The sequence below is a fragment of the Microchirus variegatus genome, assembly GCF_963457635.1.
Source record: "Microchirus variegatus genome assembly, chromosome: 10".
Taxonomy (NCBI): domain Eukaryota; kingdom Metazoa; phylum Chordata; class Actinopteri; order Pleuronectiformes; family Soleidae; genus Microchirus; species Microchirus variegatus.
Genome location: NC_139811.1, coordinates 16115367 through 16139145, shown reverse-complemented (window position 1 = coordinate 16139145; position 23779 = coordinate 16115367). Strand labels below are relative to the sequence as shown.

The following is a 23779-nucleotide window of genomic DNA, read 5'->3' as shown; positions in this document are numbered from 1 at the left end:
TTTCTGATGTAACTGGCAACCCGTGGTTGCGCGGCAGCTGAGACTCTACTGACTGCAATGATTGGTAGACGGTGGTAGGTGGCGCCACATGCCAAAATATGATTTCAAAACATAAACATGATTTGCAGTCTGCAAAATATATTTTTTAATGCAAATATTTTGGCTGTACTGTTGTTGTTGGTGAGTTCAGTTTGTTATATGAACATTATTCCTTTCACATATTATTATTATTAGTCTCTTTAACATATTACGAGGATTTTATGGCCAGTTGATTTAGATTTATTACATAATGCACCTTTAAAGTTATATCAAACTTACACAACTTTTGACATTTGTTTGTATGGACCACAGAGGAATATATTGTTTTTTAGGGGGTTGGTGAAATCAGTATGAATAATAATAAATAAAATGAATATGAAAATCCACATAGTCCACTGACAAATTCAGCTATTCAAAGAAACCTCAATGGAAATAAGCCTTTGTTGAATTGTGTCTTATTGTGATTGTGCCACCCATTTTATATCAGCATGGAAACTGTTTGGGGAGGATTCATAATGACATGTTTAATCCCTTAAAGGTGTGGGGACATCAACAGTCCAGTAGGTGGCACCAAATTACAAGCATGGCAAACTGACAGCAAAGAAATATGTGATTTTGGAAGACATAATAAATCAGTTTAAGACAATTAAGGTGTATTAGTTGCAGATTGTTCCTATTATGGAGCCACTGCATTAACTGCAGTGCAACTGTGTACGTTTAGTTTGAAAGAGAATAAAGGAAGTCTCTTTTGTCCAAGCTGACTTGAAAGCAGCACCAGGCTTGCGCACACGTGTCCCTAATGAACCCTAATTAGACCTTCAGTTGTGCGTCAAACAGCGACGTGTGTCACCTGTGAGCGGGTTTGTGCTGTGAATCAAACACTTCGACGTACAGAGCAAAAGAAAAGAAAAGAAAACGGAAGCAACGATGCTTTGTTGTCTTAAATTTCTACCGGCCCCTCTGCAGGTACTACTTTCGTTAGCTTCAATTGTATTAGCCTCAATGACCGTCCTCAGTCGAAGTTTTGTGTTATTTCACCTCAACACAGTGACCAGACACCTCAGACAATTTTTGGATTCAAAGGTTTGCTCAGTTAATGGTATATGAATACATTTTAAAGGTATAGGAGTATATACCTCTGTGTCATTATGGTACTTAAACTGGAGCTGTTTATAACTGAAAGAGAACAGAATTAACCTCTTTAGGTGAAACTGAGGAAGCGAAGCTGAACCATTAATACATTTATTATGTACACTTGCGGCTTTCCTGGCCTGTTCTCTAAAAAATATAATTTACTTTGCACATTTTACACTGTGGTAACCGTTTTTATACAGTGTTTGTGTTCTTTTATCTCCGTTATGTCGTACATTGTTGAAACACAACAGTAGAGTGATTCATATTACGTTAGCCTAATAGCAAAATTGCGTAATTAATTTTTTTGGTAATTGTGATATCTGCCTTACTTTACCAATGTGCTTGCTTAAAAAATATTTTAACATTTAACATAACTGTGAATGTCTTTGTAGATCTGCATGAGAATGTGCCTTCAGCGGGAGGTTACAGAGGAGGATAAAAAGGCCAAACTCCAGAGCTCGAAAATAGAGCAGGACCTTTGCGAACATGCCAGGACTGAGATGAACGTGGTGAGAATCCTGATGCTTGGTGAGTTAACAGAGGAAGGCTGTCACATTTTCTGGTGTTTGGTAAAGGTGAAAAGAGGGTCCTCTGGTTTTTGTGCACCAGGAGCTGCAGAGAGTGGAAAGAGTACTCTTATCAAACAGATAAAGATAATTCACAGTCATGGCTTCTCCAAGCAGGAGCTCGTCACTTTCAAGGTAGGCCAGATTAAACTTCATTTTAACATATCAGTGTAAAAGGAAGAAGATCAAAATCCATGGAATAATCTGTTCTATTATTGTTTTCCTTTCACAGCCAGCTGTACTCGACAACCTTCTGACCTCTATGAAGTTTGTTCTCCGAGGCATGGGAATGCTGAGGATAAACCTCGCAAACAAGAAGAACAAAGTTCTGTTTTTTCATTGCAAAAACCCCCTTTTAAACAAACAAGATGTCAGTGTTTATCAACATGTGTCCTTTTGCAGATGCATGCTCGTTCCATCCTGTCCTGCGGCCAGTGTTTCGGGGATGACCAGGAGCTGCTTCCTTTCATGGCTCACGCTTTCTGCGCGCTTTGGGCCGACCAGTGTGTGCAGGCTGCTGCAGCCAGAGGCTACGAGTTTGAGCTGAATGACTCGGCACTCTAGTGAGTACAGTGATCTCGAGTGATCGGCAGCACCTCCACGACTGACGACTCGTCCTCTGGAAAATTATTCCTGTGGAATGGGAGGCTGAAATTTGAACCAAATTAAATCACACTTTTTAACAGACATCAGGGAGATGGGAGTTATAGGGTGGAGGAGGTGAAACGCACATGATTGAACTCAAACACGACAACCTGGTGATGCTGCAGTGTGAGGGCACTTTTGTAGAATCTGTAAAATACGTTACAATTTAAAATGATTGTGAAACAAGTACAGTAGTGTATGCAAGTAGAACAGTTTTTTGCAACTTCTCCCCTTCAGCCGTAAAATTATTTCCATTTTTAAAAAAGCGGAACCAGTATAATGTTATAAAATCCTAACTCACTAATGTGTTATATCACTAGCGGAAGAGTTCTTTGTTAACTGAAGAGTGGAATAATTGTTTTTTGTTGGCAAAATGGCATTATCGCTTGGGCTCCTACTTCGATGCCACTGATTAAAATGAGATATTATCTCAGTCAATAATCCATTTTTGACACATTAGTTAAACTAGTGCAGTGCCCGTAGGAAGTATGTATTCCTACAGTGGGAGCTGAAGAAGATAGTTTCAGTTATGGTAATGCATGACAAGGAACGTAAAGGCTAACATAACACTGCACAACCACATTAGGCGTAACGCAAATCATGCCATGGAAATTTTGTTCAAATTGGATCAATGTTCAATCACAGCAGTTCAATCACCCTGCCAAAACAGCCCTGTTCAGAGTGCCCTGTTTAGTAGTATCTCTTTAGGTCTACCTTCAAAATGAAACTTAAGGGACAGGAAATGAAATCAGCCACAGAGGCTACTGGGAGCTAACAGCAGTTTGCATTTGGAAAAGTGATCATTTGCAGGCTCTAGCAGGCACATTGCTGTCATATATAACATGTATCCACTGGACAGATAAATCCTCTGAGGTTGGAAGTTTGTGTAGGACTGAGGTTTTCGGAGTGATAGGCTAGTGTGTTCTGACGGCGCCCCTGCCTGGTTATAGAGTGATAAATCGGCGATAAATTAAAATTACTCAAAAAAACGTGAAAAGGATCCACACCATCGGCCCATGCTCAACCCATATCCATAATCTTAGGGCGATCTGACTAACGGGTCAGTGAGATATGCCCTTCACAGACACAACCTGCTTTATAGATAGATACCACATTGCTGACTTTATGTAGAAGGAAAATGCAGGAGATTGGCCGCTTAATAGTCGGTCACGCCAACAAATTCAGGCAGCAGATGTGATATATGCCCTCTTTATACTGTACTCTACCTCAGTCAGAGTGTCAGGTGTTAAACCACCTCTTGAAAAGAATAGGCAGACATCTGTCTCCATCCACTGCTTATTTCATGATCTCTGTGAATAGATCACGTCTTTTTGTACGAATTTATAATTCTGCCACCACTATGCAGGTGCACAAACCGTGACGACCACTGCATACTTTGAAAGTAAGAGACATTTTTAGTTTTCATTGAACTTGAAATAAACTGACTGATTAGGAGTCCTTATCTCTGAGGCAGCAAGGATGTTTGCCAAGTCAAACTTCAGGCTGGCCAGACAGAGAAAGATGAAGATGTGACAGCTTCATTATCGAAACTCAATAAGGTTGGAGCTGGAGGATGATATGAAACTCGGCCGGCTCTTTTTACTGTTCTCACTTTGCTCGACCCCACATTGATTTGTTCCTGCAGGAATATTGGATTTGACTGCGTCGTGACACGCTTGACTTCCCCAGGACCTTAAGGCACCTTGATGGTTAAAATGACGTTAGCTTTGGCATGAACTCGACTGTTATTGTTGCCTTAAAAAAATTCGCATTTAGGGGACATTGGCTAAAGATGCAACTTAGAACTCTATTGAAATCAGGCCAAGCTTTTACATTTGTGGATACTGAGAGATGAAAGTTACAGTGTGGGTGTATGTTTTTAAGATTCATTTAACCAAAACAAGGTAGCTTATATATACACAATGCTCAATATGTGCAGTGTTCATGTCTTAGTTAGTAGTTAAATGTCTTTGGCTGTTCTGTAGTGCTGGGCCTGTCTTAGACAGGTTTACTGAAATAAAGACTTCATTTATAGTGGGGCATAATAAGTTGACCATGTTAACTAACCAGTGGCCATTTTTCATTTTAACATTTCGTGATGTATGCTAAGCAGAGGAAACTACTAACAATATTGCATCATTTCACCCTGAACCCTTCCACAACATTTCAGAACTGCTTCAGGTCTGCACCGCTGAGTGTTTTTAATCTAAGCTTGTAATTTATGAATTATTTCTAAAGAGAAATGCAGCTGGTGTAAAGGGAAGTGAGTGGTTTTGATGTGGTTGTTCAGTTTATCTTTTTCCTTTTTATTATGGGAAGGAACAAATGGTAATTCCAAACACATTTTTAATTCATTAAAAGAGGAAATTGAGCCCAGAAGTTGTTGTGACTGTTTAACATCAATAAAAAGATCACATTTTAGGTAACATAAAACCTCAAATGTCATCATTTGTGCAGACGTTATCTGCCAATATTAAGATTTTGAAATTAAATCTAAACTGTTTTATTCTTGTTCTTTAACCTCCAGTTTTTTTGAGAACATGACTCGGATCATCACTCCCAACTACATTCCCACTGAGGCAGACATTCTGAGAGTGAGAGTGCGGACCTGTGGAATCATTGAGACGCAGTTTCAAGTTAATGACACAATCTTTCGGTAAGACCGAGTTTTTAATGTTATATTTATAAAAATAATGCTTCATGTTAAGATCATAAGAATAAAAGCTTAATTTGTTGCACTGAACTCACAAAGATACTTTGAGCATCATATTTTACATTTATTGTTAGTTAAATTCTTGATTTCACCTTTTTATTCTTTAAGCAATAACGGAAGTCTTTGCATTTTGAACCGACTTGAGATGTTTTATGTATTATTTATTAGTTTTCTCTTTAGCCTCAACCAATTCCAATCCCAATTCCAAAAGAAGCTTGATGATAATGCAAATATTAGACCTAAAAAAAAATGTGAAACTTGACCACAAACATATGGAAAATATAAATAAAACGAAATTCACAAAAACTCTACATTTTTAAGATGTGGACTGATTTAAAAAATAAATAATATAATACTAATGATAATACAAAAAAATGGTATGTCTATTTTTTAGGATAATCTTTATAAAGGTGATTTTTAACCCTGACTTTTTTTCGTGGTTATGTTTTTGCTTATTGCTTCTCTTACATGTTCTACCAGCACATGCACAATCACGCATGTCCTCACTGAGCATGACTTTGTTTTGATGTTTTATTAGACGGTTGACTGGAAATAATGGGACACAAAAGCCATATTTGAATAGAGGCTTCCCTAAGTTAAAATGGCACACAATAGTGCAACTTCATAAAGTGTTGGCCGTGCTTACAAGCACATTTCACAAGTTCGTAAGACGTATTTTCTCCTAAGTGCTGGGTCACTGTGGGATTACTTTATCATTAAATGATTTATTGTCGGTATCCTCCATTTGTAGTCTGTGGGTTAAACAAACAAAATCTATTTATGACAATTAGAGTAACCGTTATTCATACTATTTGCTGTCCATTGAGCTGATGCAAACACTTGCTCTCAGGACACTGTTTGCTGAGATTCACCAAATAACGAAGTGTCTCTGACGAAAGCTGAACTCTTCAAAGCTGAGGGAGGCAGCTGCCCGGGTGCACTTTGGACATGAAATATTAATGGCATCCCTCTGCCTGGTTTTTCCAGGAATAAAATGTGGTGGGGAAGTATAGCAATGAAAACACTGACACCTCCTCCCTTGCCCCTTTGAACTCGTGCACAGAGAAACCAAGCATTCATGATGCTCCCCGTCGTTCCAGTGACGCCATTCACTACATGGGTCATTGAAATCCAAATTCATATTGTATAGCACTTCATGAATATTGCATTTGCTGTATCTGCTTCCACATGAGCAGGCTTAACTTTGTGAATCAGTTGGTATTCTTTTGGCACAAAGCATTAAATTACAATACACTATTACATGTCAATAGATGTATGTTCTATGGACATAAGTCTAGGGAATATTTTTCCCTATTGGTTATTTATCTTTATCTGATTTTAGACTGACTACTGCATTAGTTGTTTTGGGGTTGTATTTAATTTGAACAGACTACACATCCATGTAAACGATTTAGTGCAATCTCTTTATGGAGATTTGATGCTCTCTGCAGTGACTAAATTGTTTTCTTTATAAAAAGATGCATTATGCTTTCAGGAATTGAAAAGCATCAGGTCTTTAATTTCACTGGATTGGTCCTGCTCTTCCACTAAAAAAAAAGAAGCCAACTTGTCATCATAAAGTGCTGCTGTGAAATACAACAGTTAACACTTACTGTCTCTCAGCTTGTTAAAACCGACTGTTGACCTGGGGCATAAACGCTTCATTGCGTCTGACATGACTGGCACAATCATACACCTGGAGACATCATGGAGACCGTCTGTCTCAAATGGGGGCTCATTACCTGTGTCACCAAGACCGCCAGACTCGCTCTGTGCCAGATTGTTTTGAAATAGATGGCCCCACAATTTCTCAAAAGCAGAGGTGCCACCAAACTTTTTCCCCTTGGTAGGCCGGAATTGAAACTTGATAGAAAGCAGCAGGCAAAACACCCATTGTATTGAATATGTGATGTCCCGGGTTTCTTAATTAAATATTATTTTAGCTTTAATAACAAATTTGCAATGTATGTTTCTGCCATTAAAGTTGATACATGGAGTTGACTTCCTGTGCAGCACTGCTTTTACACCAGTGAATGCTTTTAATCATTTTAATGAGCATATTTACGTCACAGAAAGTGACGTTTTCTCACAGAAACATATGGTGAGTTTTCAACATATAGATTAATCTATAACTCTATAAATTTTCAAGAATCATGTGGTTGTCATGCACGTTTTCTGTGATCATATAAAAAGTGAGGTTTTGTTTTTGCATGTTGACAGGTTGTATGACGTCGGGGGCCAGCGGAGTGAGAGAAGGAAGTGGCTCAGTTGCTTCGACTGTATTCAGGTCATGCTATTTGTCGTGGCCCTCAGCAGTTACGATATGGCGCTGATGGAGGAGACCTCAGTGGTATGAAAAACACTTTCATACATACAAAGTTGCATGTGTGCTGTGTGGCATTTATTTTCATACTCAGCAGAGTTAAGGTTACCTACTTTTTTTTTTTTTTTTTTTGCCTGAAGAATCGGCTCCAGGAAAGTCTTGAACTTTTTACATCAGTCTGCACCAACCCAGGCTTCAACAACACCTCACTGGTAAGTTTAGTTTCTACTGTCTGTTAGGATCTCAGGGGATCCTGTACAATGGTCTCATCTGACTGTTTTGGGCACAACAGCCAACCACCAACTTCATCTTTTATGAGTACAGCAGGTGAAAAGATGAGTTGCCGAGTAAAAATGCCGCTTACACATTTCTGTGGATTTGAACAGTAGGTCTTCCTGCCATAATTACTTTGCGTTGTTTCTGAGTGTTTTATATTGCCTTACATCAGCTACCTGGTGCTCTATATAGTGTGGTGAAGAATTATGAGCTGAAGTGTGTGATCTGACATACACAAACTGTAACTGAGGTGGAGCACTTCTGTTTCAGTTCACTTGGTTACCGCTGTTAAACTCTTTGTTTTCCTTCATACTGACAATGTGGTGCCATTGAGCATAGATCACTCCCCTCGCTCAGTATTTGTTGTACATTACACTTGAGTAACTCAACCAACGCAACCAGTTCCTGTCAGACTCACTGAACCCTAATTCCGGACAATATGAATGTCCAAGATTTAAGATATTTCAGTTTTTCATGAGTGGTATAAAACTGGTGCTTTAGTTCCAGTCTTTATTCTATCGACTGAACCATCAACTAATCCTGCACACTGTGCAGTGTGGTATTAAAATATACACACTTTTCCCTTTTACTTTTTTGTCAATTTCTTAATTTTGTACAATATATAAATTGTAGGATAATTTTCTACTTTCATACTTTTGAGTGTTTGAGTTTTCAGAGGACATGCTTGTTTCAATGCAAGCAATGATTTGAAAATGTGAATTGTGAGAGTCCACTGGACATCACCCACGCATCTTTTCATCATTAATTTCCCCCATTCACATGTTCTGGTGCCTTTTTTTTATTCTTCTACAGATTCTGTTCATGAACAAGACTGACCTTTTTCGGGAAAAGATTCTTCATTCTGGGAGACACCTGAGGTTTTACCTGTCCAATTATACAGGTACAACTATTTTGAATATAATGTATTTTTGTGTATGAGATGATGCCCTAGGGTAAAGGACACAGGTGCATACATTGACAGTGTGGGCCCATAACTCTTGCAGGTATACAGAGAACACTCTAAACTTGTAAGTATTTGTTTGGGTTATTGAATTCCTTGAGGAATGTGTTTCTTTGCTGAATAGCCAGTGTGTCCTCCATGTCCCTTGAATAATCAGAATTCCCTGCGGGCCAGGTATTGTCACAGTATTCACCTACTGACATGGAGGCATACAGTCCATGCATATTTCATGCTTTATTCACAATAACAGAGGGTAATGCTTGACGTCAGAGCATCATTATTTGTGTGTAATGAATTGATTCTCTTTCAGCTGCTCTTGTTTGATCAATATTTCCTGACTTTTGACTTAGATGTTTCTACATTTGCTACAAACATTCCTCTTTTTTTGTACTAACCCAGGAGCAGACAGTGATGTTGATGCTGCTGCCCATCACATCACTGCTTTATTTTCATCATGTAACCACAGCACTGACAAGCTCGTGTATCACCACTACACCACCGCAACGGACACCAACAACGTGCAGGTGGTCTTCCACATGGTCATAGATCAGATCATCAAGCTGAACCTTGGAACTGTGCAGCTGCTTTAAACGTCACCTGGTGACTGTCATTTATTTTACTGTTTGATGCATTTTTTTAAAGCTGCGAATTCTCATTTTAAAACATTTTAAATAAAAATATTTATTGATGCCCATGTCTTGATATATGTTTATTTGCAATTTATATAAAATTGCATCACTTTTTAGTTGAATATTTTCTGTCTTGACATAGTAAATGTCTCCAAATGATCATCCAACCAATCTGTTGTGGTAATTTCAGCAAGGGCCTACAACATGATTAGTTTATTAATGAAAACTCACTTCAAATATATACATACAGTTTTATCATGAAATCGATAAATAAATGGGTCAATGAGTGATCATATTTTCCATGAGAACAATGTACAGTTTAATTTTCATGCCTTTTTAAAGAAGTATATTCAGTCTCCAGTCTGTTCGCTGCTCAGTCTCCTGCACAGTCTGAAGAGTCCAGAGTGAGGAAGATATCGGCTTTGCACTTGAACGAAGCCTTGACGTTCTGGAATAGTTCACAGCTCTGCAGGTCTGGTGTGATGTCTTTGATGCAAACGGGCTGCGTGGAGAGAAACATAGTGCTGTTATTACAGATTGTTTTAAATCAGACAAGTGACCATTTAAGTACTGAATGATGTTTTAGTATTTTCTAATTTACATTTCAGAGGGAGATGCCTCACTCACATGTGACTGTTGCACTGAAGAACAAGTGGACATATTTTACACAAACAAACACTTGCTCCACTATTCATAATGAAATAATATGCATGTCCAATCAGCTACATAATGAGTATAGACATTTAATATATATATATATATGGATGACTTAGCCATAATTTTACTGTGGCTACATACACAATATAAATTACTATGATGTGAAATAACTCTGACTGCTGTTACAAATACATTTTACACAATTACAAGTTTTATAATCGTGGTCAATTTTATATTTTAATATGAATATTATGTATAGCACAAATTATACAACATTGATGCTTCAATAGACCGCCACATCCTAAAGCATAATATAATTTGAGAAGTTCCTTTACAAACTTACTGTTACCTTTATTTTGTGAAATAACCACTAAATGGTTATTTTGTCATTTTTATTAACAGTGGATGTTCACGCTAAACAATATCAATCCGGTTTTAAATAGTAGATGCACCTTTTGGTCCATCCACCGAGCTACAACAGAGTATGCGTAATGCGTAATGGCACCGCCGTAAAACTCGTAATTCGCCTGCTAGGACACTCACCATGGTCTTCAGGATGGAATTGTGCGCAGTCACATCAGGAAACGCGCTGTTGGTCGCCGTCTCTCCGCTGTCTGACGGCTCCAGCTCGGCTCTCCTGACATACGGTGACCTCCGGATGCCGGACAGTAGACCGGACGCCCTGCCCACGGAGTAGTAGCTGGGACCCGCCACCTGCTTGTACCACGCCTCCGTCGGAGTGCAGGATATGAGCACGGAGGTCACCATGATGCGGAGGATAAGTTTAGCTGGCATCTCCATGTCGAGCAGTGATGTTCTGTGCTGCACACCTCTGACTGTTCCTCCGACTGTCTACTTATAGGGACCCCTACGATCATGCGCGCAATTCGCGCGCAATTTTGTCCACGATGAGTATCTCAGAGTGGGTCACTCACACCCACTTCAGAGAAATGTCCTCCACTGAGTCTCTGAATGTCTGGAATATTGCATTTTCCCTTCTGCATTTATTTGAGGTGAACAATATGATGGTTTTAAATGTTTTATACATATATATTAGTCTTTTTTTATTATCCTTAAAGGGATAGTTCACCCAAAAATTAGAATTCTTCTATGGTGATAGGGTGGGTTTAGCTTTAGGGTCCATAAAACATGTGGAGTGTTAGTCTTTCTATAGAGTGTTGGCCAAATGCAAAACAATAATGGCATCATTTTATATTGGTCATATTATCAATTTAAACCATTTAATTGCTTATTCCGTCCAAATGTTGAGTGACTGAGTTTGAGCAGAAGATTTCACCCCTGAAACCTTGTTTTTTTCAGATATACTCGTGTGTATATCTGTCTGTGGTTTACTCGTGTCATTTTGCTGTTGACTGCATGTGTCTATGACATAAAACCTATCTTTTTCTCCGTGCAGCACACTGCTATACTGATAAACACAGAGATATGTGTGAGGAGCAGACTGGGCTGAATCAGCATTATGTGATCAGCATTAATCAGAATGGTTTGTTGATATTCGAAAGTTGTGCACAACAGCAGTAATAACACGTGGTCGCTTTATTGGTTCAGTGTGTTTGACACATTGAGCTAACACATAGGGTGCTATTTCTAATGTAAACGTGGTTTGACCACAAAACAGCAACAGACTGTAAGGCAGGAGCATACACAGGATGTGTTGCGGATTTTGCTCTCTGATGGGCCTCGTTTCTCTACATCTCGACAATAAAGAGCTGATGTTTGTGGTGTATGTGACCTGGTTTCATGGGCTGAGCACTTCTGTGTTGGTGCAACCAAAAGGTCTTTTTGTTTTCTTCACAGGCAGCTGGGTTTATGTAGAAAGATTAGATGGAGAAAAAAAAAAGGACACATTTAAAGATTATTCTGAGTGGAAAACAACCACTGTTGACCACGGAGATTCCTACGTGGATGTGAGAGCTGACACTGAAGCTGAACACTGCTGCTGGCTGGTAAGTACAGCACTCACTTTTCAACCTTTATTAAAAATGATAGAATCTTACAGGATATGAATGAATCCATCTCTTTCAGGTGTGTCCTGCAGTACAGTGTGCAGTAATGTTGTCATGTTCACGTTCGCCAACAAGAAAGCCACAAATCATGTATATAAGAGTCAATATTTTAGGCTCTACAGCAGAACTTTGTTGAATGTGAGCGTTTTTTGCGAGCAGAATTTAACAACTGCGTTCTCCTGGTTTAAGAATAGAGAACCCAAAGATGAAATAGCTTCACATTCCTCCGAAACTCCACTAACACTAACCCTCCCCATAACACTTAACAAAGATTCAACGCTTACTTTTAACCCAATGATGACCAGTCAACAGTTTTACTGACGTACGAAACTCAAAAGAAGTGCCAAAAAAAGGGGATAAACATCTTGGCAACAAAAGATGTTATGATGGGAATTTTAATTGCAGATCTTAATCTTTAATGGCTGCCTTTGATCACACATGCTGGTTGGGAGATAAGTTTTTTTTTGATTTGCATCATTTCCCCAGTGTCGCAATAGTTTTCTAATTGAGACTCCACAGAAGTGCTTCACCTTTACAAGAGGGCAGATCGAATGCATCTCAATGCAAAACGTCTTCCTCCTGGTCATCCACCCCCACTGCTTATGTAAATGATGTGGGCGTAAAAAAACATTTTCGTTCGAATTTTTATAGAAATACAATCCCTTTTTTTCCATTTTCAAACCCGGAGTCTTCAGTTTATAAGATTTCACTTGACTCCATATACAACCTATGTCTTTTTAAGTCCTGTAAATGTATACAATCCCCTCTATTAATAAAAAAAGGAAGACATAGAATTTAAAGTTTCCATTTATGGTCGGAGCTGTTTAAGGAAACAGCGTTGCAGTGCGCCTGCCTGCCTTACCCACAAGAAAGCAGCATCACTGACATATTTCCTCTAAGTTGGGTCTGGTTTCATATGGTTATGGCTCACAGTCGATCGCTGCACTGTGTCTGCGGTGTGTGTACGTATGTGAACTCATTTCAGGATGGTTGAGAACTTTGCAGACAATAGAAGAGAAAACACTGTGGGGGGGATTTTTTTGAGTAGAAAACAAATGTCGCCTGCAGGACACATGCTCCTTAGTTAAGATTGACAAGGAGAAACTAACTGGGAAGAGTTTCAGGATGTGCAGCGAACACAGGACGCCGACCTGGACACTGGTGCTACTTCTTCTGTCTGGTAAGTACAACGCTGACTATAATCTCATTAGGAATAACAATACAAAAAATGATTTATGAACGTCATTATTTCAGGTGCTCTCTGCAACAAGTGGAATGTGAAATATGAACCAGTCGTCTGTGCTGTGAGGGGCTCCTCTGTTGTCATTCCATGCTTATTTCACTATCCTGATAATCTGAGAGTTCAAAATGTCATATGGGGCCATGAAAGGAATAATCTTTATACAGGTCCTTTCTTATTTGAATCCAACTCCGTAGATACCCCCTCAAAGTTTGAGTATATTGGTAACAAACTTCACAACTGTTCTTTAAAAATACACTCAGTAGAACGCAGTGATCGGGGAAAATATGTATTCAGATTCACAACCAACAGAGAAGAAGGCAAATGGACTGGTTTTAAAGGCTCAAAATTGAATATCATTGGTAAGTTTTTGTTCTTCTTAAAAATAAAGTTGTGAATCTTCTTTGCCTACATTTTAACCTGATATATGCGAAAATCAAGAGGCACTTTTCCCTTTCTAGATCTGAAGGTTAAAATATCGAATGGAAACAGAACAACCAAGGAGGGCGATTCTGTGGAACTGAGCTGCAATAATAGCTGCGACGGGCGTGACCGCTCATCTGCTTTCCTCTGGTTTAAGAATGGAGAACCCATCGTTGAAGCACCTGCACTACGTTTGCGTAACGTTTCCTCCAGCAGCTCTGGAAACTACTCTTGTTCTCTGAAATCACACAGGGGCACAACGTCAGGAGTCGTCAACATCAATGTTGAATGTGAGAGCAGGATGCAGGATTATGGCTTTACAGGACGTGTTAAGACATTAAAAGTGAGTGCTCAACACAGATTTAACTATTAAAGTTTTGTTTCAGATGGCCCTAAGAACACAACAGCATCCGTCAGACCATGGATGGAGGTACATCACAGGAGCAACATCACTGTCAGCTGCAGCAGCCATGCAAACCCTCCTGTGGAGAATTACACCTGGTTCAAAATACACAATGATGATATTAAAAGAGTTGGAAACAACCCTGAACTGTACATAACAGAGTTTTCTCACGTGGATAATGGCCAGTACTTTTGCAGTGCCACCAACAAACATGGAAGTCAAAACTCCTCTACTGTAACTTTAAAGGTCAAAGGTGAGTTAATTAGCTTTTTCCAATGTCCCTCACTGATTTAACACTTGAATCATACGGGTTTTGCAGTTTGTTAGGTACACCTGTGCAATATATTGCAATCATTAATACAATTTCGCACCACTAAATATTAAATACATTTTTATTTTATATTTATTTAATAGCACTATGACTTTATCTGCTGTATTGACATTGCGTAGTATTCACATGTACGTATAAGGTGGACACTGGAAGTTTATTTGAAATTAAAGTTTATAAGATTGTGTTACATATGTTTTTTTTTTTTTAATTATTATTAATTATTGTTCTCTCATAAAGCTGTTCTCTTTCCCAGAATGCTTTTCTTACGGCATCAGCATCATCGTTGCTGCTGCTGCCGTTACTGCACTTATCGTCGCACTCGCTGTGGTGACCACCCACAGAAAGTGAGCTACTTTTACTACTGATCACGACTGTATCTCACATGTTATGATGATGCCGTGTTGTCACCGAGTCTGTTTTTCAGACGCAACAAAAGAGGGACAAGAGCACCAGAGGGGTGTGAGTGCGTGGAGGACATGCAGGTGTATATATATTTATATATTCATATATTCTTATACTGACTATTTATGATTTATCACAGTTTGATTCTGTTATTTTGTTCGTGATCTTTGAGATGAGTGACATATCAACACCGAGCACTTTATTATGAACACCATGTTAATAACATCAAAATATGTTGTCATTCTGATCCACGTCAACATTGTTGTGTCACAACAACATAATGTCAGCAGATTTGTCAGCTCACATGCATGCACTCTCAAAGGTTGTACCAGTGACAGGCGACTTTTGCGGTGTGATTGTGCCGTCAGGGAATTGATTAATTGTTGCCATAAAGGGCTGCACACGACCAGAAACTATACACTGTAAGGGGAAATTTGATTATCAGGTGAGACGACCAAAGATGGAGTTCCTGGAGTCAGTGATGAGTCAAGCTGAAAAGCTTCATTGAGCTCAGAACCGAGGTGAACTGAAACAATGCCAAACATGAACAAGGAGATGTTAACAGTTGGGCGTCCTCTGTCCTTCTGCCAGTGGATCTCAGAGTTAAGGTATACGTATCTAAGGTTTGGAGGAGAGAGGAGAGATGCGTTAGGTCAAGAAGTCTGGCGCCTTTCTCTGCTGATACCTAGAGTCGACCTTGGGGAGGACTGCGTAGTCAAGTTATCGGCCCTTTGTCCTTGTAGGGTTATGTACAACAAAGATATAATGAGGCACAGTCTGTTGACGAATGGTGGGTGCCAGGGCTACACAGAGTTGCAGCTGGCCTTATCCCGAGCTGTGCTTTTTGGAATGTGAGTTGCTAATTTAAAGAAGGCCGAATGATAACTTTTTCTCGTACACACGTAATCTAAGTCAGCAGATTTTGTCAGCGCACATGCATACGCTCTCAAAGGTTGTACCAGTGCGAGGCGGCTTTTGCTGTGTGATGTCATCCATGACTGTGCCATAGGCAGTTGCTTAATTGTTGCCATAACCACCGTGGACTGTGGCCACATACTGTAGCTTTGACTCCAAAGTCTCGGCAGAAATTCAGCAGATTCAATCGACCATCTTGCTGCCTGTTTGCTGAGCCTGTGCCCCCTGCACCCACAGACGTCTGTTCTTGACTGACAGTGGTGGAGCGTGATGTGGTCTTCGGCTGTTGTTACCCACTCGCAGTTTTACTTGTGCATTCCGAGTCGCGTGTCTGCTTGCTGCGGGTTTGAAGAATGGTTTTCAGAGTTACCATATCCTCATCATGCCATTCTCCTCTATAACCTAAGGTGTTTGACCTGCTGCCCATTTTTTTGTATTCCCACCAAATTCTGAGTAAATTGAGAGATTACCAGTTTCAGAAATCCCCAAAGCAGCCTGTATGGTACTGTCACAGTCATTTCTCTGATCCCAATCTTTGATGTAACCAGTGACTGAAGCTCCTGGGCTGAATCTGCTTTATTTGATATGTTGCACACACACTTCATGATTAAGCAGGTGTACCTAATAAAGTGTTCAGTTACTATATATGCTGCACTGGGGTCATTGGTTCACATGTTAAATTAGTTATCAGAGGCAGTTAACATACTAGTTTTTTGAATGCTTGATAGAAATCAGATAACAGCTTGTTTTTGTTGTGTGGGTGTTGGTAAAAAAAAAGAGACACCATGTGTTTTTGTTTTTTTCAATGATTGCATCTAGGATCCTGTCTACACCAACTGGCCTGTGATTGACAGCAGCCAATCACAACAGGGAAACACATATAAGACAGAAACCACAGAAGAACCCTTCTATGCAACTGTTGTCTTCAGCAACAAGAGAGAGTCAAACAAGTGAGCGAGCTGGTTCTTTTTCCCCTCCCTATAATTCATGTCCAATCTATGAAACATGCTCATCAACTTTTTCAACTACAGGCAGCAACAGAGGGCCACTTGTAACGAAGATGACAGTGTGATTTACAGCATGGTGTGGAGGTAAAGCTCAGCTGGCACTTCCATGTCGTCACAACTAAGGACTGTCATAATAACCACATTTGCGTATTCCTATTTCTTTTGTTGCAGAGAACAAACCTTGAGTTATTTATGTGACAAAACGTTGTGATTTTACAACAATCGCACTTTATTTTCCATTAATACAAGTTCCTCCGAAAAGTCGACATTGTAAGAGTTAAAGTGGACGTAAATGACGTTGTATCCAAAGACAACTGAGATGTTGGAATATGTCTGTTTGAATTCAGGATGTATTTATTTCATGTATCATGTCTCTGGGTTAAAACTCTGTGCTGATCTATTCACACTGTATGTCTCCTACAGGCATGTGCTTTAATTATTGTAATACAACTGCAACTACAATATGTAAAATGTACTTATGAATAACTGTTTAAATACATTTCAGTCAAGACTCTTTCCTGTCGTCTTTCCTGTTGAGCAAAATGACTTCACTGCATCTATCAATAAACTAATCTACTGAGCATTATGTTTCTGTGAGTCTCTGCAGGAAGCAAACTGCTTCACTTACTCTTATTTGTATTTAAATTATTTATTTACTTATTTATGTAGTTTATCATTATTGATTTTATTCTGGTTAAATTTGTCAATATTAACATTTAGTCTCTAAAGCCATTGTTTTACTTTACTGTCACCATCTTCTGACAGTTCACATTTATGTTTGGAGAGGAGCAAAATGGTACTTTAAAAGAGTACTGACACAGGAATGCCATGGCTTTTTTTTTTTTTTTTTTTTTTAAAGCCAAACAGATTCTAATTTCAACATTTTTATACAAGCTACTTGGGGAGAGACAGATTCCAGCTGAAGCTGACGGTTTGAATGTAACACAATCTGACCTGAGAGTGCTGTCTAACAGTTACCATGGTAATGTATAACAAAATGAGTGGCAACGTGAGAAGCAAAAGTGAAGTGACTTTTGCTGAAATACCCAAGACTGTTTGTGATATATATACTGTATGTGTATATATATGTACACACACATATATATATATATGCAGGAACTGGTCAATTCATGCTCACCTTGGTATGTTCTTGTCTAGTCATGTCCAAATTATGATGATATGCTGCCCTCTGCTGGTGATTGAGGAGAATATACCAAACTCAGGCACTTATTGTGTTGGGCCTCCATCACTTGCCACCATGTGAACAGTTTGATTGGGAAGAATCTGCTGCTGAACCTCCATCTCCAACTCCACACACTTTCAAGCAAAACAATATGCAGTGTTTCCATTTATTCACCAGGAGGGGGCTCATCTTCATCTGTGTCCAAAAAAAGTGAGAAGTGAGAAACAGGAGAGCTTTATTTATTTATTTCAGAGTATATTTTTCTTTATCTACTGCATTTTACAAATCCGAAGTAGAAATCATTTAAGGTGTTATCGTCCTGCCCTCACTGTCTGTATGACAGAAGTGATAAAGGCAGGGGTCAAATCAGGGGTCAAACTCAAATGACTTGGGAGCCATTGAACTAGCCACTTAGCCAATTAAAAATTTTATTTGAGGAGAAAGTGAAATTTCCAAACACCATTGATGATATGATCTTAAAATGACATCACAATATTTACATCATGATTATTGCAAATATGATATTTGGAACAGCATTTCAAAATAAAAGTGTTTATGGTGTAAATGGTGGGCCACATGAAATTGATTGAGGGGCCACAAAACCAATAGAATGGTAGACAATGAATGAATGAATGAATAATTTTGGTGAAATTGGGGTTGCGCATTTTCACAGAGGTGCCCTTTTAATATTTCGCCCCTGCCCCTCCAAATCTCTGTGCACACCACTGACCATAACGCATGCCTAACACTGCTCTCCTCAGTGGGTGGGTGTCATGTAAGAGCTGTAGAAAGGTACATCTCTGAACAGCACTAAAGGTCAAAACACATGCATCACACTAATACAATAAATGGTGAGCACATTACCCTTTACTGAGAGTGAACCAAGGGGCAAAAGCATGGAGTGATTCCCTTTGTGCGACCCACGCAGCTCACATGTGACTTAAACACCATGGCTTTATTCATTTATTTATTCTATTTAATAAAAAACATTGGACATCACACATTATAATAAACACAAAATGATACACTAAGAGGTGTTCATGAGTCATGTTGCCAGGTTGTCATTGGAGTTGAACGGCACACGGGCCTGGTGTACTTTGCAGCCCTTGCAACTTGTCCTCTTTTCTATTTTTCCTCTCTCTCCTGATTCCACCGTCGTTCAGTTGTCATCTTCTTATTCTTCTCTCAGCTTCTCCCTATAGGGGTCGCCACAGTGAATCATCTTCCTCCAACTCACCTTAACACCCTGTTCAGTTTTTCATAAGTTCTTAGATAAATATTATATTTTCTTTCCTCTGATAATAACAGGATAACAGGAAATCTATTGCTTTCAAGCTAATCGTTCCTTTGGTGGCGAAAGGACTAAAGAGACATTATGTTAAAACTTTAATACAAAGCAACTAGGAAGTTGTCAAAAAAGAATGAACTTCCAAGTTGTAAGTTCTAACTTCTGGTGTGAAGATAATAATAATAATAATAAAGACTCTCACAACTTAAAATAACATTTGCTTAATCACTATTTTTATGTAACATTTAAATGCAGGCTAATAAAAAGATAATGCATAACTTATCAGATAACGGACATCAGCTGAATACCTGATCTTGGTTTCGTGCAACAGCCCCATGGTGGCCTCTGCAGAAATGCTCTGGATTAGGGTGATTTACGTTGCATCCTGAAGGAGTTTCTTGGCTCTGAGGTTAGATGAACCTTGAGAGGCTCCCACTTGGTTGCATTCTTTTTTTTTTTTTTTACTGCACTTCATATTGAATGAATGCCCTCAGCACAACTCCACTAACCTATTTAAAAGTCACGACCAACACCTGTAACACATACTATAAGAAAAATGAATTGTATCATACCGATTTATGTGTGATTGCTCCATATTTTCTGTATTGGTAATATATCATAGTTTGTACGTTCTCCCTGTGCGTGTGCGGGGGGAACTGTGGTTTCCTCCCACAGTTCAGAAACATGCAATATGGGGAAAAGGTCAAATTGGATACTCTAAAAAGTGACCATAGGTGTGAGTGTGAGAGTGACTGGCTGTTTGTCTGTATGTGACCGTGTGATGGATTGGAGACCTAACCAGGGTGTACCCTGCCCTTTGCCCTTTGTCAGCTGAGATTGGCGACCCCGCGACCCTCATGTGGACGATTAAAGTGGTAGAAGATGGATGGCAATATTTAATTTTGCAACCCCAAGCTGTTTCTGTGTGTACTGTACTCCACAAAACGTACAGTCTTTGTGGGGACATTTTGTCTGAGCCCCACAACTTTAAGGGCTTTTTCTGACCTGGTTTTAGGGTTAGAGTAAGGGTTGTGTTAGTAAGAGAACCCTAAGCCTAGTAGTGATGGCTAATGTCAGGGGCTTGGAAAAGCATTATGTGTCTTCACATAAAACAAATTTGTGTGGATGGGGGTCTACATAGGACACAATATAAATACAACAAATACTAAATGTACTAAAAGGTATGGAAATTAAAACCTGTCACCCAAAACACTGTAAAACAGGGCATTAAAAGGGAAAGGGAAAAATGTAAACAATAATGAAGTAGTCATTAAGAAAGTAAACTTTTGATTGTCGACGCCCTCTTCTCATGAAACGAAACTTTTGGATGACATGCGGAAACGAGAGGGAAAAGACGTTAGTGTGAGTCGGTGCACCATTAGTGTAACACCGCAGTGGAACTGAGCTCAGCTCAGGATTTCGCTACATGGATAAAGCCATAGAGTTTAATGTATTTTCTTAGCTTTGGGGCTGTAATGTAGGATTTAGCTGAAGCAGAAACAAGAGTCATCTGGAACTCTCGGGGGTAAGTCCGACTTAAACGTGGTCTAAATGTGATGTCGTCTGGCTGTCACCTCTCTCTGCACCTTCACAATTTTGTATACTTTTGCTTCTGGGAAACTAAGTCAGGAGCAATGTATAAATGTACTAACGTTAGCTACGTAGCTCATCACACTGGCGCCTACGCAGCGAGTTTGGGGCAGTTTGCGGTTAAGTGTAGATGTGGCAACTATTTTAATATGATGACACTGTCGTTCATAAATGTTTCGTGATTCTGTATTCACGACAATTGTTGTGTTTGTTTGTTTTGTTTGCGTTGTTGACAAACGGGGGGAAAGGCTGGAGCCGAACAAGGAAGTGTCTCACATGATTTGCTAGCTAAGCACTTGATTGGCTGTGCCGCGGAGACAAAGATCTTTTCGTGAAACGAGGGCTCACTCCATACTTGGATTTTACCGTCTCAAAATTGTTTCCGTGTAGCATAATATTAATATGATATATATCAGCGGTTGCAATTTAGTACAGAACATCCGGTGCCTTTCTTTGCTGCGTTCCCTGCACTTCATCATCATGGTTTCAGGGAATTAATAATTTTAAAGAATGTTATCAATTATGGGGGCAAAAAGAGGTTGTTTATGTGGGCACGGTGATGTCATTGCAATTATAACCTTATGTCATAAAACCAAAATAAGATATGATCAACATGTGATGTATCATTAAAAAAAGGAAATGCATAGGAATCCAGTGACTTTAACAAAAATGTTAACACATGTCATAAACTAGCAGTTGTAAATGTTCCATGACTGTAAGATTATGGTCAATTATTTGCTCTTCATAGGGGGAATTCTGGTGTTACAGTAGTGCAAAGTAACAGTAGATAATAAAATTGGATCACACTCTTATTAGGAGGACACACACATCCCTTCTAAATAATCTTACTGTCCAAATTCGGGGGGGGGGGGGGGGGGGGACAATACGGTTGCTATATAATTAAACAAAACCTTTCCTTCAAACTGTAGAATGTTGTTTTACATGTCTTTCAGCTTGTGAATAAAAATGTGTTTGAAGGGAGTGTTTATAAGGAGTGTCTCGGACCAGTGATAAGGCATGCTCTAGTTCAAGATCAGCTTTGTCATTTCGATTTTTAACTTGCTTTCTGAAATTTAGGTTTGCCCTAGATATTTTTGAGGAGCACGTGTTTATTCCAGTGCTCAGTGACATCTCCTGTTTTTCCCGCCTGCTCTTTTTTTTTTTTTTTGTGAGTCGATGTTAGTGGTTTTTCAGAGTTTCAATGACATTGTTTGCACAGTTTTTCCTCATATTCATGAAGACTTACATCACTTACTGATGTGTTCATAGGTCACTTTGTTGGGTAAGTGTTTGTTCAAAGGCCAAATGAAAGAAACTCAGAGCAGAAAGCTGTGTCATCAAGTCATGTGCAGAATAGAAAGTGAAAGTAACATGGAACGTGGCATAAAACCAAGGTCGTTTTCATTTCAAACTGCTTCTCCATTTGCAGAGGGAGCTGCAGTGAAAAGATGAAGTGTTCAGGTTGCGGCCATGTTATTGGGGAACAGGCAGCCAAGTTCTGCAGTCAGTGTGGCCAGAAGCTGCAAGTCCAACCTGCAAACACACAAGGTGAGGAGATCATTTAAACATTTCTTAAATAATAGAAATTGACTTACACAATTTTATTATTTAGGTCTTAGGCTCATTAATACTTGCATTAGAACACACAACTCAGCTGCTTTTTTCCATTACTATGTTAATGTACAATATAGAGTGTCTTATATCCTGTTTTTCAGCACACCCAAGGCAATCTGATTATATCTTTATATATATATTTTCTCTCATTTTCACCATTTACACCTGAGCATAAGGTACTAAAAAAGAAATTGAATTGAATTCCTGAAATTTGGAAATACGTCACAATTCAAAGTTCAATTTTCTTATTTTTAATAAATAAAAATAAAAGAAAAACAGTCTACTTTGTGACTTCTGAACAATTAATGCTGCTTTATATCACTACTAAAAACGCAGTATAAAATTAATCATAACTTTGTTCCAACAACATGTAAGAAAATAAAGCCTTAAAAAAAGAAAAGATATCCATATAAGGAGTTGTGTATTATTCCCACAGCAATTTTGTAGTGCTCATGCAGCAATTTACCTTGTACGTTGTGTGTATATATATCTTATTAAAGCAAAAGTGTGTAACAAACAAAATATTTTCACACTACTGTAAATACCTTTGATAACATTTCCACTGGGACAATTCATTTATTAAAACATAATAATTGGGTTAACAGTGAAAAGTCATCCTTGGACATTTTTATTAATTCAGATGATTACCACAAATGCATTCCTCCCTCCTTTAAACCTTCCATCAGATCCTTACTTGTATTTGTATTTGGATAAAATGCAAGTTGTTTGTTGCTATATGCACCACTGTTGATAATTACCCACATTTCATATCTGATGTTTTAACTCCAGATGCAGAGAGTGAGCCCAGATCCTTGGAAGCAGATTCGAAAGGTGAAACTGAGAAATCTGTCTCACAGAAAGACGGCAAAGAGGCCAACAGATCCCCCAAACGACCGAATGAAGAAAATATTAGCACCCAAAAGAAAAAGGTATATTATACTTAGAGCTGTTTATAATGCAATCACTGTGAGAGTTAAACAAAATAAACGTTTTCTGAACTCAAAAACAAACAATTGGGATGTATTAGCACCCCTCTAAAACAGTTTCAACATAAACTGAACATACAATTACAACTCAGTGTTTCTTTTAGGTAACTATAACTATATACGTTTGGTCTGTTATCAGGGATTGTAGCAAAGCAAAACAAAGATTCTACAAGGGAACAAATGAGTATGAATGCCTAATTTCTTTCTATTATTTATAGGGATGCACCGATTAATCGGCCAGTGATCGGAATCAGTCAGAATATTCCGATTTTAATAAGCCGATCAAAATGCACCCGCATCGCGCAGCATCAGCAACACACGTGCACTCGGCTACACGCACATGTAGTAGAGTGTAGGGCTGGGCGGTATACTGGTTCACACTGAATACCGTTTTTTTTCCCGTTATGATATTAATTTTTAATATACG

At 38.9% G+C, this 23779-nt stretch overlaps 3 protein-coding genes across 3 annotated transcripts in view; 2 read left to right on the top strand and 1 right to left on the bottom strand.

Annotated features, from left to right (window-relative positions):
• Positions 1-966: 966 nt before the first annotated feature.
• Positions 967-9247, top strand: LOC310932963 (guanine nucleotide-binding protein G(o) subunit alpha-like; the record flags this gene model as incomplete). The annotated part of the gene is made up of 10 exons (XM_083896378.1): positions 967-1005; positions 1566-1701; positions 1783-1874; positions 1972-2064; positions 2142-2302; positions 4912-5040; positions 7318-7447; positions 7561-7632; positions 8510-8597; positions 9057-9247. 10 exons carry the CDS (start codon positions 967-969, stop codon positions 9245-9247), a joined length of 1131 nt encoding a protein of 376 aa, XP_083752504.1.
• Positions 9248-9659: 412 nt separating this feature from the next.
• Positions 9660-10744, bottom strand: LOC310932801 (neuropeptide B-like; the record flags this gene model as incomplete). Its single annotated transcript, XM_083896164.1, has 2 exons — positions 9660-9788; positions 10487-10744. 2 exons carry the CDS (start codon positions 10742-10744, stop codon positions 9660-9662), a joined length of 387 nt encoding a protein of 128 aa, XP_083752290.1.
• Positions 10745-20545: 9801 nt separating this feature from the next.
• LOC310932499 (E3 ubiquitin-protein ligase rnf213-alpha-like) overlaps positions 20546-23779 on the top strand; it is a 30262-nt gene continuing 27028 nt past the window's right edge. The window contains exons 1-3 of the mRNA XM_083895824.1: positions 20546-20687; positions 22182-22300; positions 23156-23295. Coding sequence (XP_083751950.1) covers positions 22201-22300; positions 23156-23295 — 240 coding nt within the window. The 5' untranslated portion in view covers positions 20546-20687; positions 22182-22200. The remainder of the gene's footprint in view (positions 20688-22181; positions 22301-23155; positions 23296-23779) is intronic.